This window comes from Arvicola amphibius, chromosome 1, assembly GCF_903992535.2.
Source record: "Arvicola amphibius chromosome 1, mArvAmp1.2, whole genome shotgun sequence".
Lineage (NCBI taxonomy): Eukaryota > Metazoa > Chordata > Mammalia > Rodentia > Cricetidae > Arvicola > Arvicola amphibius.
In genome coordinates this window covers 3,712,850-3,731,885 of record NC_052047.1, presented here as the reverse complement: position 1 = coordinate 3,731,885, position 19,036 = coordinate 3,712,850, and the positions used below count along the sequence as shown (strand labels likewise).

Below are 19,036 nucleotides of genomic sequence, written 5' to 3'. Positions count from 1 at the left end.
TTAAAAAACACAGGATTGTGTGTGACTCAGCATTAGCTCCATAAAGATTACAGATCAGCTTGCGGAAACCATCCCCTTCCACCAGAGTAGTTACACAGTGATTTCCTAGGGAAAATTAAAGTTAAAGGCACCCTCCTGTCCTCCAGATATTAAAACCACTGCGTGGTTGTTTAACCCTTGCCTTAGTTAGGTTTTTAGTGCTGCGACAAACATCATGGCCAGAATCAACTTGGGGTGGAAAGGGCTTGTTCAATGCCCTTTAAGAAAGGAAGTCAGGGTGGGAATTCAGCGCATAAACCTAGGGGCAGGGAGTGAAGCAGAGTCCATGGAGGAGTGCTGCTTACTGGCTCCTAATGGCTTCCGCAGCCTGCCTCTTATAGAACCCAGGACCTCCTGCCCAGGGATGGCATCATCCACAGTTGTCTAAGACCTCCCTCATAGATCATCCATCAAGAAAATGTCTGCACAGGTTTGCCTACAGGCCAAGATAATGGAAGCATTTTCTTAGTGAGGTTCCCTCTTCCCATAGATCCCTAGGTTGTGTTAAATTTACAAAAAAACAACTGACACAGTCTGGATCCCAATTTTATTACTAATGCAATTATAATAAACACAGAGAAAAATGGACATGAACATCTTCTATTGCTGATTTTCCAGTGAAAAAAATGCAATAAAATTTGGACCACTTGTGTAGTCTGTAGTTTTCCATGTCAGGATCCCATACATTGCTCATAATCTTATATAGAGGAGAGCATGTGTTATATGTAAAGATACACTTTGTGACAAGAATAAAAATAAAGTGATATGATGAGTCTGGAGAGAGGCACATTGGTTAAGAGCACATGTTGCTCCTCCAAAGTCCTGAAATTTTGTTCCCAGCATCCACATGATCAGGTCACATTTAGAGACGCAGAGAAGTTGGGTGGCCATGAAACTGTTACCTGTCTCATTGATTATTAAAGCATTGTTTGAAATATGTACAATTTTCTTGACATAGACAGATGAACTGACCATGCTTTTTTCTTTCAAAGGAGTAGACACGGATGTGAAGGGTTTCTTCAGTGCGATATTTACCATCATGATGTTGACTTGTTCTGCCAGTTCCCTGATGCTGTCTTCAGGGGCAGGGCAGATTGCAGTGGTTGTACCAAAAACATTCCTTATGACCATCTACTTTGTGCTCATGCTGGTGAGTATGAATTGTGTTTTTCTGAGAGGAAGAATTTCCTTATGTTCTTTCTTGCACATGTAACCTGTTTGACTCATTAGGACTTTGGACAGAGGCCTTATTCTAAAGCTTATTATGGTCTGTAGGAGAGAAGGAAATGCCTTTCCTCCTAGGCTTTATGGCTACTGCTCTGATGTTAGTCCTATAAAGGGAAAAGCCATGGAGCCACCTGAGACAGACATGTTAAAACTTTGCTGGTAACCTCAAGTAGAAATGTACAGATTAATGGAGATGGTTAAATTAAGATGTAAAAGCTATCCTATAAGAGCTAATAGGTCAGGCAGTGATTTAATTAATACAGTTCCTGTGTGATTATTTCAGTTCTGGGACACCGGGACAAACAAGAAGCCTCTCCCAACATGGTTGGCATGTTGTTTCTTGTGAGCTTTTACCAGAAATTTCTTGGAATCATATTACAAAACTGTAATAAAATGGAACTTCAAGAAATTGGTGTGATTGGCTGATTCCCCAACAACAAGACAGATTGCTGCCTTCCCTTAATGCCAGTGTGAGAGACTTGCCTGCTCTTTTAATCATAGCAGAGGTGATTTGGTTTATTCAGTAGTCTCTAATAGGAAAGCATAGTTCAGGTTGATTTTTATTCTTCACTCTTTGCTTTTTTGGGCACCCACCACCCAGCTCCCAAATAAATCACATTGAATCTTATTATTACTTATAAATGCCTAGCCTTGGCTTTGTTTGTCTCTAGCCATTATTTTTTTTACTTAAATTATTTAACCTAACATTTGCCTCTAGGCTTTTTCCTTTTCTCTTTTTATTTATTTTTATTAAAAATTATTGTACATACCAATTCCAATTTCCACTCTCTTCCCTCCTACATCTCTTACCTTCCCTCAACTCCACCCCTCATCCACTCCTTAGAGAGGGTAAGCCTTCCCATGGGGCACCAGTCAACAAAGACTGGTGCATCACTTTGAGGCAGGGCCAGGTTGTCCCCCCATATATAGGCTGAGGAATGTATTCCCCCAAAAAGAATGTGCTCCCAAAGGTCAGTTCAAGCACTAGGTCCAAAACCTGGTCCCACTGACAATGGTCCCACAGACTGCCCAAGCCACACAACTGTCATCCACATTCTGAGAACCTAGTTTGGTCCTGTGCAGGTTCCCCAGCCCCCAATTAGGGATCAGTGAGCTCCCATTAGCCCAGGTCAGCTGTGTCTGTGGGTTTCCTACCTTTTCTCACTTCTGTGTATCTTACTCTCACCTTACTCTATGACTGGCTGTGTGAATCAGTGGATGTGTAGCTGGGTGGCCCCTAGCATCCTCCTCTTCTCCTTTTCTTGTTCCTCCATCCTCTCAGATTTCTCCTCCCAGATATTCTCTCTGCCGGGCAGCCCTGCCTACCCTTCCCTGCCACATTATTGGTCCTTCAGCTCTTTATTAGACCAATAAGGTGTGTAGACAGGCAAAGTATTTCAACTTGACAAAGTTAATCAAATGCAATATAAAAAGATTGTGTCATATCTTTGCATCATTAACCAATGTTCCACAGCATGTAACACATCTTAAAATAATATTCTACAACAATGATCAATGTAATTGTTCAGCACTAGGAGTCTATCTCAGGGCTCATTTGTGTTCTGAAAAGTGTTAGCAATACTGGAAGATTCCAGACTCCTCATCACTTTCCAGTATTAGCACACTACTAATCAAATTTCTGTAATTGGCTACCCAATCTTAGTCTTTTATGAACATGGATTACACATGGTGGTGTCATTGGAGAGACTGTGGGACCATTTGGAGATAGAGACATGGTGGGGAAAGTCTGTTGCAGGACAGAGGAGGGTCTTTGGGTGTTTATACTCCTGCCCCCTTCCTCTTTCCTCTCTGCTTTATACTGTCACGAGAAGATGTGAGCACTCAGCTTCTTCTCTGAACTCCTTGCCTGCTGCCTGCTGCCTGCTGCCTGCTGCCTGCTGCCTGCTGCTATGCCTCCCTGCCAAATGGCCTCTTATCTCTCTGGAAAGCCAAGGCCATGGATCTCTCTCTTCTATAAGTGGCCTTGATCATGGTGCTGTGTTCAGCGGCAGGGAAGTAAACTGCTACTTTTCCTGTCGCTCTTGCCATTCTCCCCTCCCCGTTTCATTCTTAGATTAGATTTTGTAAATCACTGGGTCTACTTAGCTGTGCCCATATGTACCTGTGTGCTGCGCCATCTACTGGAACATGGGTAAGCTCTCAGGGGCCACATCCTTAAAGAAAACTGGCTCTCCCTCTCCCAGCAGCCATCACTGCCAAAAGCTCCTCCGGCACAGGTAGGCGTTCATTTCCAACTCTCGTCTCCATGCACGCATTTTGTCTGTCTTGATCTTGTACAGGTGATGCCCATGTTGTCACAACTGCTGTGCACTCATATGTGTCCCTGTCCTGCTGTGACAGGAAAACACTGTCTTGTTGTAGTTGTCCAGTGCCTCTGGCTCTTACAGTCTCTCTAGCCTCTCTATCATCATGATCCTTGATCCTTGGGAGGAGGGTGTGATATCCAGATGTCCCATTCAGGGCTGGATCCTCTGTCATCTCTATTCTTTGTATATTGACCTGTGATGGGTCTGTCTTAATCACTGTCTCCTGAAAAAGGAAGCTTCTCTGAAGAAGGTCTGAGATGTGCTAATCTGTGGGTGTCACAACAACTCATTAGCAATTGGTGTAATACCATGTCCATTTAGAAGATTAACAGTAGATTCTCTCCTGGGACCTATGACCCCTGTAGATCCAGCATTACACAGGATTTCCATCTCATAGAGCAGGCCATAAATACAATCAGAAAATGAATGGTTGGTTAGTAGTCTGTCCTGTGTTCCCTGTGTGTTTCTTTTTCTTCCCGAAAATGAAAAGCAGAAAAACCCAGGTGGTATCATCACTGTCCTTGAGCACACTCGCAACTTCACCACGAGTCTCCTGAAATCCCTACCCTATATTTCAGCATTTCTAGCTCACTGCCCACAGTGACATCACCCAGTCAAGATGTAAATCACTACATCAAGATGTAAATCACTACAAGAGACAAGGAAAAACTGATGGAAATTCTGCCCTATCATGTTAAGGATTAGATTCAGAGTACTCTGTCAAACATGCTTACCTAAACTGTAGATTAATTTCTATAAAGGAAGCTTTGGCATTCTGGTTTTTAGACCTAAAACCCTCTACCATTTTGGGGCACTCTTGTTGGGGTACAATGATAGTGTTTTCATCTGTGTCATTGGTGGGGTGCCAGACTCTCAGGGCTTGTAACAGTAGACAAACATGGCTCTTGTGGATAAGATGATCTGTAGAGATTGGTTCTGTTGCCATCCCAGAGCATGGACCCCAAAACATAGCAGAAACAGCAAGACTCAGGCACCATTTCCATGAGCTCTGCCCATTGTTGATTCTGGTCATCCTACCTCAGAGTATTGAAGGGAAACCGAGTCACCTTGAAGTCCAGAACTGCCTGAGCATTGTTACAGAAGATTTAAAAATGAAATGCAGTTCTACAGTGACTCCAGTGTGTTGGTAGAGGGTTAAAGATGACAGAATGTGTCCATATACATAAGATGGATAAACCTGTGTGACCCCTCCCCTTTTCCCTTCTCATGTGTGATTATATATTTAAGGGGGAGGATACAGGTACACAACAGAGTGAGTTTTTCCTGGAGAATATATGGGGAAATTTCAAAAGGAATACATCAGATATTACAATATTAAACTGTCTCCTGGAAGTTTCCCTTAATTCTATGAAGTAGACTGACCTTTGTTGGGTTAGGAACCCAGAGGAAATTCCACAAATACCAAATAAATAAATAAACAAACTAGAAGAGAACTTTAATATACAGTGGTAGGCGTGTACCACCTCCTCAGATGGACAGAGCCTCCTCCTGTCCCCACGCTGATGCTGGTGTGATGAAGACTATCTTAGAGTAACTCAGAACTACACGTTTGTTTTAGATTAAAGTCATTCTCAGAAGGACTGCAAGCCTCTCCTCATATGAATGTTACATATCTCCTGTCTTAGGGAGTCCACAGGCCTTCCCACCAGGAAATGAAGTCATTTTCACATCAACTGTGTTGTGGGTTACTCCTCCACTTTGCTTTCTCTTAGGTTGCAAAGTTTTCATCCAGACTATTTTGTTAAAATTTCCAGTCCATGGTGATCTGTTTGGGAGCCAAATGCTGCTAAAAATTTGAAAAACAAAACAGAAAGAAGTTGAAACAGACCTGGGAAGCCCCTTTCCTGTGTTGTTAACCAAGAGCACAGTTGAGAAGGTTAAGGAGGTGGGACACAGTACATCTAAGTGAAAGACTGCTGACATCATTGTTTGGAGGATATGGACAGTCTTAACACAAAAAACCTTTAAAATTATCATTTAAAAGTCTTGTTTATTATTTTGAACATGATAATAAAAACTTTTTAATGTAAGTAAAACAGTTTTAATAACAGTTTGTTTTGTTGAGAGCCTAGTCTTAACCTTATCTAAGAAAACAAAATAAAACAAAACCAAACAAACAAAGACAAAAACAGAAAACTTTCTCTGCTGGACAAGTACATGTGTCCCAAGTTGTCCCCTTTGGATCATCCAGGCAGTCTTTAAATTTTATTCTCAAAAGGAACCTAACAATCCTTCATAACCTAAAGGGTATGAAGTTGGTAGAGTTTACTCTCTTTTTACCTTTGATAAATGTGCTTATAAAACTGACGTAGAGACCTGAATACTTGGGTAAACTGTAGAGCTCATGTGCCCAAGGGTGATTACTACACCTGGGAGGGAAGACATGCACAGGGTCAAGTATCCTTTTCCTCTGAGTGGGACCCTGGTCCTACCAAAGCAAATGGCATATTGTCCTCTTTATGAGAGGACACATGAGGTATTCAGTTTTGCTAGAGTCTATATCTTGTTCCCAGATAGGCAGGAAGGCCCACTGAAAGCCTCTAATCAACAGAATGGATAAATTATTCCTTAAAGAACTGGGGGATGGATTCTCTCTCCAATGGGTGCTGATTCCTGACAGTTTTATTGTTTTTTTTAATCTGGCAATATCACTTATTTGATAGATAACCTAATGTATTTGCTTGTTCAAAATTCACTTAAAGTAGAGTGAGTGATCAAAGAGACAACATGATTTTTAAACCTATTTATGTTGAATATAGTATATTGAAGAAAATATATAAGGACCAGAATGAAAAATGCTAAAATTATAAATTTCAGTGTTGAAAATAAAGTTGACACTTTTCAACATAAACAACATTAATGTGAAGTTGCCTTAACAAGTAGAAAATTGCCAATAAAATCAGATTAGAAGTGAAGAACTTGTTTTTAAATGGGAAGCTGAGCCCTGGTACACACTCTTCCTTTGTTTATGTTGGAAGAGTCTCTTTTCCAGTTCACACTCCCTATGAGCTAGGCTTTCTCAATATATGCTTCTGAGTTGAAGCCATATTCCCTCTACCATTTTAGTGTCCATTACTTAAGCAATGTCACCCTCAAGAACAGCACTGATATTTTATTATTTTTTTAAAATAAAAGTTTGTCCCATAGTTTAGGCTTGTTTCTTTTTTCTTTTTTATTAAATTATATAATTTTACAAATTTTAACCTCCTCCCATTTCTCCTCCCTTCCCCCCCATCACCCCTCCCCCTCCCTCTCCAGTCCAAGGAGCAGTCAGGGTTCCTGATAAGCCAAGGACAATGGTACTGGGCTTTGATTCTACTGTATGTACTGGCTTTGTGGGAACCTAGTCTGTCTGGATCATCACCTTCCTAGACCTGGATGGATGGGGGAGGGAGGAACTTGGACTTCCCACAGGGCAGCACTGATATTTTTAAAAAAAAGAAACCGTACCTATTTGGCTTAATCACCAAATGTGCTTATAAAACTGACGTAGAGACCTGAATACTTAGGTAAACTGTAGAGCGCATGTGCTCTATATAAGGCAAGTTTATATGGTGTCAACCCATACTGTAAAGAAAAATTTCATTTTATAAATTGACATGCTTCTCAACTGAAAAGGTATCACAGATTTTGTAAACAAAATGAGTCACAAAAGGATAGATTTTTCCTTCAGCCCTTGCTGCAGTTTCATACACACAGGGCTCCCTTCCCTTTGACACACCCTCCCCTGTCCAATATTGCCCGTGAACACCACTCATCTCCAGAAATTCCCACAAACGCTCGCTGGTTCCAAGCTTCTTTGCTCCATGAAGATGTGCCTCCATTGCCCCAACCCTAAATGATGGAGTTAGATTTGGTGTGCCTCTGTTGAATGAATGGACTCAAGTAGCATCTCTGGAGCAGTTGATGTTAAGGATTATTCCCCTAACCTGGGTCTTTTTTATTTCCATGTGAAATTTAATATTTTTTCCAATTCTGTGAATTGCATTGAAATTTTGATAGGTATTACATTGAATCTATTGATTGTTTTTGGTAGGATGGATAGTTTCATAATTTTTATCCTAGGAAATATAATCATGGGAGGTCTGTCTCTCTTATATTTTTTCCTCTTTCTTTTATTCAGTGTTTTAACCTTCTTATTGTACAAGTATTTCATTTGGTTAGATTTATTCCAAGATTCCCTTCCTTCCACTTTTTGAGGTGTTTGTTTATGAGACTGTTTCTCTCATCTCGTTCCTATTATATTTGTAATTTGTACTTGAAAAAGCTCCTGACTTTTTTATGTTTGTCATGCTGTTTTATCTCAGCCTAAGGAAAGGACCTAAGAGCTGGTTATTGTATATAGTTGCTACAAGTGACCTTAGAACTAGTTATAAAGCCAACTAGTGTGTTTTCTGTATAACCATTTGTTCAGGTGCAGTCTGAATGCATGCACACACAGCCATTGTTTGCATATTCTAGTGTATCCAAGACTGCATACGGCAAGTCTTATGTGAACTTCATAGCCATCCCTTGTTCATTCCAGTTCATCATTCATAGTATCTGCATAAACTGGGTATTATAAAGAATCTAAAGGGGATTTCTAAATATGTACGATGGGTGTATTTCAAGTTTAAAGAATGTTCATAGATTGCATGCCATTTTAAAGATTATGTAATATCTGTAAGTTTGGCTCCTGCAGAGTGGGGTGACTAGTTATCCTTTAAAACCCACCTGGAGTCTTAGCTTTGCAAAGGGGGAGAAATTCTGTTTAGAGTTAACTGAAAGAATGTTTTGAAGAACTGGTCTGAGCAGTAACGATCAGGGGTCTTGAAGATGAAGGATCTTGACTAGAATTCTTAGTTCCTGTACTGGTGCTAATTCATGATTTTGCTCTTTGTAGTTTATCTTAGGTCTGTCAGTATATTTCATAAACGTCATACAGGACTTCTCATGGACTCAGTACTTTAGCATTCCGCATTATGGTTTTACAGTAAGTTGTCCTGTCTGTCACTGTACTTGGGTTCTCCAACTGTAGCAACTGAAATGATTCCCAACCAAGTCCTCTCCCCAGCTGTAATCTCTAACCAGTCGCTGCCCAGGATTTTCCTTCCAGGAGCAAAGGATGAGAACTTTCCTGTTAGTTATAGAAGAAGGTCAGTGAGTTATCTGGGATTTTCCCCAGTCACAGTTATTTGAAGGAAATAAAGGGTAAGAAAAATTCCCAGGGTAAAGGGGAAACGTAGATGATACAACGAAAAGCAAGCAGTTGTGATTCTGCCCAATAAGGTAAGGAAAGGATCAGGGACTGTGTTATATAGTTTATATCAGGAAAATAAAAGAAACAGAAACTGGTTTTGCTAACCTTTTCTGGAGGAAAGTGTGTCTTAATAGACTTTCTTATTCCAATAATCACAACTGGTTTTGATGAAAACAATACAAAATAATACTGTTAGTATAAATCAGTAGTATTGTTTAAAATATAGTGTTTACAGGGTAATAGACTTGAAGGAAAGGAGGTTCCTGGAGTAGTCTAGTTAGAGAGTCCACCTCTTAGTCGTTGGGAAACCCCATCATTTCAATTCTAAACCTTCAAGTGTAGGGGAGGGGACGACTTTGCTGGGAAGACTGAACTTGGTGAGAATATTTTTGTTTAAAAATATTTCTGCAAAAGATAAATATATTTACAAATTACAGTCAATATTGAACTTGGTGAGAATATTTTTGTTTAAAAATATTTCTGCAAAAGATAAATATATTTACAAATTACAGTCAATATTGAACTTGAAGTTATAGTTGAGTTTATTCTTTGGAAACTTATGGAAATATTAAACTATTTGCCTTCCCCTGTTCCTGTTTGTGTTGCAGGCTTTTCTGCACAATGAACTCCTGGGACAAAACTTCTGTCCAGAAAACAAAACAGCAGAAGTCAGTAAATGTCAGAACTTTGTAATGTAAGCTTGAGTTCAGTACCACATGGGGACATAGAATGCTACTAGACTTAGAGGGGAAACCCTTGCTTTCAGGATTAACTCTCTGTCCTCTGCCTGTTCCCAGAATGAGTCATGGTAACCAATGCACAGATGGCTGTGTTTTCATCCTACTGCTCCAAAGTGTAGATAATGTGTAGAAAGGGTTCTTCAGGGCCTTTAAAATGGTTTTGGTGTCTTGATTGTGGATTTGAATTGTTATCAGACATGGCTGCTCTGATAGTTTAAATGGCATACAGTTTCCACATGTAGAGATTATGGTACCTGTGAGCAGAGCCCAAGAATATCAGTAAAACAAAGATAAAAGTGAGTGAAGTTTGTCTGCCAGATTTCAGGGTATTTCTTCTGCCCCACACTCTGGAAGACCTTAAGAAATCAAAGGGTGGTGCACCTCTCTCTCTCTCTCTCTCTCTCTCTCTCTCTCTCTCTCTGTGTGTGTGTGTGTGTGTGTTTGTGTGTGTGAGAGAGAAAGAGACTGTGTGTGACTGTGTGTGTGTATGTGCAAAATGTCCTATCAGAAGGCTTGTCCTGCAATGTAAAAATATACATTTCACTATGTTGTAAGGAAATATCATTTTTGTCCAATACCTTGAATGTACCTTTGCTTTCTATAATTATTCTCATTAATTTGATATTGATATAAAATGTGAGAGGAATATGGTGATATGTTAAGTCTTTCACAGATGTTCAAAAAATAATGAATTTATATTTGAATTACTGATAAGAAAAAGTGCTGAGGATATCTTTTTTCCACATCTCCTTTCTCCTGGTGTGGTCTGGTTTCTTTCTAATAGAAATTCCTAACCTGTTTCTGGTCAGGAGGGTTTGGATGGGTAATGTGAAAACAAGAAAACCCATACACAGACCTCATATCCATAAAAGGATTGTCTTCAGAAGAGGAAGGAGAAATCTGCCCTTTCCATGGATTTGGGAAATGTTAAATTCTACAAGATACAAGGGAATGGAGACACACAGAGATGGAGACACACATGAGATGAATACACACATGGATGGAGACACACAGGATTAGAAACACACAAAGGTGAAGAAACACAAGGATGTTGACATGTAGGGATAGAGACATACAGTGCTAGGGATACACAGGCAGTATTGTAGTGTATCCAGAACTTTTACCAGCAGGTGCTTTTCTAAGCTGTGTCCGGGTCCCAGCATCCTGCTGTGCTCCAACTGCTACCCAGGCTCTGTCTGTAGCCATGGGCTCCAAGGGATGTTCCATAGCTGAGCATCTACAGTTGTCACTGCTTTCTTAGTACTTGAGCTGACAGCAGTTGACTGACTCCTCTCAGAAACCCTTCTCCTCTGGTCCTCGGTCTAGAAATTGACACTGTGTTCTTTGTCTGACTGTGTGCTGAGTCAGGAGAATTACACAAAGCTTTGGTCTCTTAGAGGGTCTGTGTGTATAATTAATAAGCTGAGGTTTTCTGTTTTGGGAGAAACAAGCTCTTCATCTGTGCCTTTGTCCTTTGAAGAGAGCAGCATTGTAGATTTAGAAATGAATGACACAGTTAAGTCTACAAAGTTGGACCTTAGTGTGACTCACTGAACTCATCCATGTTTACTAAGCCTACGTCCTCTATGCTTTTAAATAAATGTGATAGCTGTGCTTCTTTGGATGGTTTTTAAAATTAACAAAGGGACCTCATTCACATAGTTTAGATTGACATAATATATAACAAAATTGTAAGTACACCAGTACAACTATTAACTAAATATAAAGATGAAATTTTTAATGATTTCTGAAACAGAGTTTTTAAAAGGGAGGAGCAGTGAATGTACTGAATAAGCTTTGACATTATTTTTGTGTGTGTTGAATTACAGATGCACTGGTGAAGAGTACTTGATGATCCAGGGCATTGACCTCTCATCGTGGGGCTTCTGGAAGAATCACGTGGCCTTAGCTTGTATAACAATTATCGTCTTCTCAAGTAACTATGTGGAGTTATTAGTTTTTATAAAAATGAGACATTTTTTAAAACGGTCTTGCACGTTCATTGAATTAAACTGGCCTTAAAAAATTAAAACTTTACCGATGAGTGACTGTGTCTGAGGAGCAGTAGGTAGCTCTTGAATTTCAGGAGTTTGGCCCATCAGAATTCAAGGCACTGATGGCTGGATCAAGATAGGCAAGGCCCTAAGGGCTTGGGCTCCAGAATGTCTCTTGTTATTGCTGTGCCTTTACATTTTTGCTGCTGCCATTTTTCTCTGGTGTTTGTCATGGTGTGAATGAGTGTGAAGGGATTCCCCTATCTTTAATGTTTTGTGATTATCTCATGAGAATGCCATGAACCACAAGGCAGTAGTGGATTATAATAAAGATGGTTTCTTCATAAGCTGTATTATATAATTGAAGTTATGATTTTACAATAATAGTGGTAGTTTATATAGAATTTTGATGATTATGGGTTTTTATCAAATGTACAAATGTAGTAAGGGATTATAATAGAGGTTAGTTCCGTGCAAATATTAATATAGATAAATGTAGAAAATTCCGTGCAAATATTAATATAGATAAATGTAGAAAACAGTATTGCTCACAGCCCTAATACAGCAGGAACTGGAGAGGATAGAAAATAGGAACAAGGAATTATCTTAAAACTAAAAGTTAAGAGTTTCTCTTAGGAACCATATGGACTGTTGTTTAGGTTAATAATTAAGGAAAACAATTGAGTCCTGGGAGTTGGCTCAAATTCTTATTGATATTGGGAAATGGGTTCTCAGGTTTCAGGGTGCACCATAGTTGAAAGAAAGCTGTAAACAATTGACTTCACGTAACTATAAAACAAAGAATGGTATGGTTAATTATCATAATGGGACAGGAATGTAAAATATGAAAAGTGAACCTACTAGCCTGCTTTTCAGACAGTTATAAAAACTACTGCCTAGGTAAGTAGTTATGGCTGAGAAGCTCATGGTCTATGAGACGTCTAAAAGTTAAATATTTAACTGTATGTGGGTGCTTGGGGATAGTTTATTTTTTACCTGTAATACATAGAATGTTTAATCATGTAAGGGAAATGGGAAGCATGTTGTTTCTTACTTGTATTCACTGTAATCACTCTGTTAAAAATAAAATATAACCACATTGTCATTTTTATATTGTTTGAAAGATTCTGCTAGGTTATATAAGCTGTAAGGGGAAAAATAGCTAGAATAAAGACAGCAGGAAGTAGAGGAAAAGGAAGTAATCAGGAAGTAGTGAGAAGGAAGTCATCAGGAAGTACTAGAAGGAAGTCATCTGGAAGTAGTGAGAGGGAAGTCATTAGGAAAGAGAAAGAAGGAAAACATCAAGGTAGAACAGGAAAGAAAAAACACAGAGTAGAACAAGCAACAGAAAGAACAATAAAATGAACTAAGCTTTGGCCCTCAGAAAAGTCTTTGTGTGCCCCTTTATCTGTTCAGTAGATTGCATGCTCTGCATTTCCTTTTAGTTTCTCTGTCCTGCTGAAGGTTTTCCATTCATCAGCACTCTCGCTGAGATCCTGACGTGTTTGAGATGTGTGTATTTGTTTGTTTCCTTTGCTTGCCAGCCACAGAGAGTTAAATTTTGTCCAATTCGCTAGACCCAGAGAATTCAGTTTTACTTCTCAGGTAGAAAAGTCTATGGGGTGATTAGTCCTCTGACTCTGTCGAGTCCCTTCAGTTCCTGAGCTGCTGAAGGCTGGTCTCTGCAGAAGCAAAACTTAATTTTTTTGTTGCTGTTGTTGTTCTGTAAATCCGACCAAAAACCGTCAACTGGCATTTTAGGTTCTTTGGCAGAAATTTTCTACAATTGTTTAAAGAGATTTGATTACAAACTGTCTTCTAAATATTTTTAATTATACTTATGGGCACAGGCTATAGACAGCATTATCCAGATAAGAGTCCCTCTGTAATGAACTGTGGTGAGTGCAGAGACTCATGACTGCTCAAGGTACTGACTCTTGGGCACAAAAACCATCTCCTCTAATGTTCAGAACTGTATGGAAGAGCGGTATAAAGATTACAGGAACCCTAAGATGAGAAGAACGGCTGGGAATGCTGTATTAAGGGCATGACACACACAGCCCTTGCAACCATGGTCTGTCTACAACATCTACAATTACCTGCACAAGACTGGGTCCCTCATCCAGAACATAATGGTCAGGAAGGGACTCAAGAGGACCATACTTCATTCTGATGAACTGTAGCTATGGGTAGATACTGATAGATAGGCAGTCATTGATTTCATGTGTATACTCATAGGAGAGCCAGCTAGGCTCCAGAAGACAGTCTAAAACCCAGGGTCACACAGAGAGCCCTGGTTAAACTCTGTGGGTCACAAGACAGAACACAAAGACAGGAATGCAGGAAAGAGACTTGTTCAGAGGGCTGAATGAAGGGGTTGAAAGGGAGATAAGAAAGGTGGGAGGGAGGGAGTATGGTTGAAATGCATTGTATACATATATGGGATTGTCAAATCTTTGAAATAAAAATTACAAATATAAAAAAGTACATCTTGTGTAAAGTATCTAATGAAGACTGTTTCTATTCAGTTTCTGTTATATTCTAAATAAGCAACAGTCAATTTTCTTTTAAATTCACAAGATAGTAACAAACTAAACTATAAGATAAAAGTACCAAGCACCAAGGTAAGGTTCTTAAGTATTGCATGTTAGTTCATCTCACTGATAATAATCATGAGATAAACCAATCAAATTTCTTTAACTAGAAAGGGAGAATTTGTCCTAGAGAACCTTACATTCTTTACATTTTTATATCTTCATCTTCACAGTCAGTGCATATATCCACTAAATGAATCCATCATCAGCCATTATCTAGCTCATAAGAAATTACAGATTCATTTAAAAACATGGTTCTAAAATATGGTATAAAAAACTGTGCTACTTCTAAAGTTAAAAAGTTCTCTGAACTTGCTGAACTTGGTGTGCTGGTGCAAGCTTATAGTGTCATTTAATATGCCATGTCCTTCTGTATATTTATTACTTTTATTGGTTGATGAATAAAGCTGTTTTGACCAATGGCTTAGCAGAGCAAAGCCAGGCAGGAAATCTGAACAGAGATATATAAAGAGAGTAGGTGAAGTCAAGGAGATGACATTCAGCTGTCAAAGGAGAAAGATGTCAGAACATTCCTGGAAAACCATAGCCTTGTGGCTATACATTGAACGACAAAAATGTATTCATTTAAGATGTATGAGCTAGCTAGGGATACACTTGAACCATTAGCCAAACAGTGTATAATTAATATAAGACTCTGTGTGTTAGTTTGGGACTGAACAGCTGCAGGACCTGGCTGGACAAAAATTTCCATTTATAGTCATTACTTGAGAAGTGAGAAGATCAGGAGTTCAAGGTCATCTTCAGGTAGATTGTATGTTTGAGGCTACCCTGGGCTGCAAAAGACGCTACTTCAAAACAAAACAAAAACAAACAAACCATACATGAGTGACCATGGAAACATCTTTGATGAACTCATTAAATAAGATTTATGGATGGTGTCCTAGAGTTTGTTTTACTTTGAAAAAATACCATGACCATAAAGCAAGTTAGGAAGAAAGGGTTTACTTGACTTATACTTCTATATCACTGTTCGTTGCTGATGGAAATCAGGACAGAAAGTCAAGCAGGGCAGGAAATTGGAGGCAGGTACTGTGCCCAGATTACGACCCCCAGAGAGAGACCACCAGAGAGGCCCAGACTGTAATAAGCAAGGTTTAATTAGCACAATACAAACATGTTTGGAACCCATCTCTGACCCCACTGCAGTGAGGTAAAGAGAAGTTGTATCTCCTCTGTGGGGTAAGCTTTTAAAAGCATAACTTCAAAGAGGCTCTTTAAAGCTGCTTTGGCATGGGTGCAAGGACTTTTGCTCCCTCCCATCCTGTTAAGTCAGCTTTTTTTTCTTGGTTTTTTTTTTTTTAGAGCAAGGCCACTGATGCTGAGTCAGGCCATCTTTATCAGCCTGTACCATGTGGCTGGCTGGTTTAAGTGACTTTGTTCTTGGAATCTCCCAGGTAGGAGGGAGAAGGCCACTATCTTCCTGGGAAAACATTCTGCTAGGAAGTTCTCATCCCTTTGAGAATAAGGGGTGAGGGTCCCACAGCAGGAGCTAACACAGAGGCCATGGAGGGGTGCTGTTATTGGTTTGCTCAGCATAGATTTCTCAGCCTGTTTTCTTATAGAAGCTATAGTTGCTATAAAATGACAGGGTTATTGTAATATGAAATGACTCTGACATTTGATCTTAAAACTCAGTGGTATAGAATTTGGCAAGAGGCTCTCTTGAGGAATGTTGCTGAGACACAGATGTTGGGGCCCTGCCTTACAAAAACAGGATCTGTAGAAACTGCCTCTTGGAATCCTTGTCAACACCCAGATCTGCTCGTTTCCAAGATCCTTTGCAGCCCTAGAGATTACAGACTATGGCTTAGTAGCTGCTATATCTGTACCTTCGAAGTCTTTATTTCCCTTGGGTTTCTATAACTTATAATCATATCTTCTTCATTCAGTCTTTTCCCATAACAGCATAGTACTCATCAGCAATATATGTGATTTTAAATATCTTATAAACTGTTGTACAATGTAACAAAAAGTCCAGTTTGGCTCTTGGTGCAGACTCAGTGTGCCCCTAGATCTTCCAGTTGTCCCTTTCAGTGTTCTTTCTAGCCCATGTGCATTCCTTCCTCATTGTGCTGACCCAAAGACTCTCTCTAGAAGGGACTCACAGCTTCTACACTAAGCTAGTACTTAGGTAGGGGACATTCATCTTCCTTCTTTGTAACATGAGGGCCTGCTTGTTGGGGTTTTTGTCCTGCCCAGTTCCCACAGCTGATCAGTCCCAAACAGTTTAGGATTGGGAGACATCCCTCAAGTAGAGGACATTATTTACTGGTGTATCGGTACAGCACAAACACAAACTATGTCCAAAAAACTGACTGACTGATTCAGAGTACTGAATATTCAGATTGAAAAGGGCATATTCTTATAGAAAACATAGCTATGTTTTCATTTCTTACTTCATATTCAGACAGTGTATCAATCCTTTGTCCTTCCCATTCCCTTCTTAGTAAGAAAATGATGGAAGTTGTAGGCTGAGGAGCAGAACCAGTGCCCAAGAACAGAGGCTATGGTTGGGGTCAGGAGAAAGAGTCATGTAGACTGCATGGAGAAATCATGGTATGTGTGCTCCTTCCTTAGCATTTGTTTGGAAACATGATTCTCTAAGTCATGGAACAATGTGTGGAATGTTGGCTTTGGCTCTTTTTAGCACTTTGATGTGTGTTTTTCGGTTTTCAGCTGTAGCAGGAAAAAAGTTGTGCTATTTTAAAATGCCAGCTTTCTGGGCCATCCTGCCAGGGCAAACTCTGACTCTTTCAAGCAGGAAGTCCTGACTATGGAGATTTTGATTGTTGTTTAACACTGTTGCAGCTTCCTTGCTGGCAGGGACCTTGAACCGCCACAGAGTTGTGATGATAAACATGGCTACAGTCAGTACCTCTGCCATGAGGCTGGAAAGCTAAGGAAAGGGCTGGATCCAGCCGCCAAAGTCACGGCTTTAGTCCTACCGATATTGTTTGGTAAATTAAAGACTCATGTGATCAGAAAGAGAGATATACAGTAAAGAGAGGTTCAAAGATGAAGAAAACCTCTAAATGTTTTATAGTGTGTTAAAAATATACACAAGCTAAAGGTTAAAGTTCTTAAAAGTAAAAAAAAAGGAAGTAGCTAGGGTGTGGTGGTACACACCTTTAATCCCAACACTTAGGAGGCAAGGTAGACTGACCTCTGTGACTTCAAGGTGTGGTAGCACACACCTTTAATCCGAATGCCTGGGAGGCAGAGACAGACAGATCTCTGTGAGTTCAAGGTGTTGTAGCACACACCTTTAATCCCAGCACTGGGGAGGCAGAAGGATCTCTGTGAGTTCAAGGACAGCCTGGTCTAAAGAGTTATTCCAGGACAAAGATATACAGAGAACCTGTCTCAAAACATAAAAGTAAAAATAAACGAAATAGAGGTTAAAATAACGTCGTATAAAATGGAAAATACACGGAGAATCTTGATACTGTATACTATTATGCTCTCTTTGAATTGTTTGAATGCTAAGGAAGAACCAACAGCTGCTAAAAGATATTTGTTTATAAATGCTGCTGAACTAATCCAAGAAAGATATCTTGAAAATACCTTGACTTCAGAATTTGGATCTAAGGATATGATACTTTGGAAAAGAGATTCTTCTTTTGTTTTTACAGAAAATGAGACCCTATGGATTGCTTCTATACCAATATGGTATGATAGACCACGCCCTCCTGAAAGGTTGCTGTGAACACCCTCAAAAAATTACTTCGCTCAGCTGCCAACTGAGATGTACCTAGCACACAGGTTACACCATGAAAGATCTGATTAACAGCGTCCCCATTCAGCAGGAAGCAGTTTGGAGAGAAATAACTGCGCCCATATTCCCAAATATTGTTTATAAATGTTCTTTTACATTTAAAGGGGGAAATGATATAGATATGAATAATTTACATTGGTATAAATTTTACTCTATTGATATAAATTTAAGGTCAATTTTGTTATATGTATATGTATTTTTGATAATGATTAAGGTATTGTGAATGTGTAGTTCATTTAAAAATGTAATGTATAATTAGGAAATATAGGTTGTTAATGGATAATCATTGATAATACTCAAGCTTGTAGTCATGTTAGTTAGATTTTCTAGATATATAGAGATATATTTCAGTTAGATAGACATTCTTCATATCTTTCAAAGGCTACAGAAAACAGCATTTTAAATGTTTTAATAACTTAAGGTTTTTCATGACAATGAGACACGTCTGCTCCTGGCAGCACCAATCCACTTCAAAAGGAAGATGGGCATCGAAGAGGATCCTTATGGAGTTTTATAGCTATTTGGGCAAGAAACTGCTCTTGCCTGGACTGATGCATAGACTGGACACAAAGAACCTGCAGAGAGAGGACTGCTGAACTTGCCTAAAGGTGAGATGGTCTTTTGGGGTTCCTGACTCATGAAAGAGTCTGTGAGACATTCTGCAGGACACAGCAAATACTGACTGAACTGTCTTTAAATTTCCTGCATCATGGAAATGTCTGTTGGAAACTATGGGCCTGAAGGCCGAAGATGGATGCCCCAACAGTACAGAGGAACTTTGGGTGACTGTCCAGGCAGCGAGATGTCTCTGTCATTTCTAGAGTTTTGTAAGTTGCTTACTTCTCATTTACTTAGGTAATATTATATTGTTCTGGAGTCTTTGATGGAGTTGAAGAATAGATAGATAATTATAGTTTTCCTTAGTTATGATAAAAGATAATGTAGATATAAATACTGTAACTGTAATTCTTACTTGATAACTGTTTTGTTATATGTAATTTTGCTATGTTAAAGTTAAAGCCTTCTTTTTATTGTTTAAACAGAAAAAGGGGAAATGAT

The 19,036-nt window shown here is 39.3% G+C and overlaps 1 protein-coding gene across 1 annotated transcript in view; it reads left to right on the top strand.

Annotated features, from left to right (window-relative positions):
* Positions 1–19,036, top strand: part of LOC119824767 (ATP-binding cassette sub-family G member 3-like) — a 51,582-nt gene that overhangs the window by 30,555 nt on the left and 1,991 nt on the right. Inside the window, 5 exon segments of the mRNA XM_038345222.2 lie at positions 1,032–1,189; positions 8,497–8,586; positions 9,462–9,547; positions 11,423–11,549; positions 13,033–13,099. Of these exon segments, the coding sequence (XP_038201150.2) occupies positions 1,032–1,189; positions 8,497–8,586; positions 9,462–9,547; positions 11,423–11,549; positions 13,033–13,099 (528 nt within the window).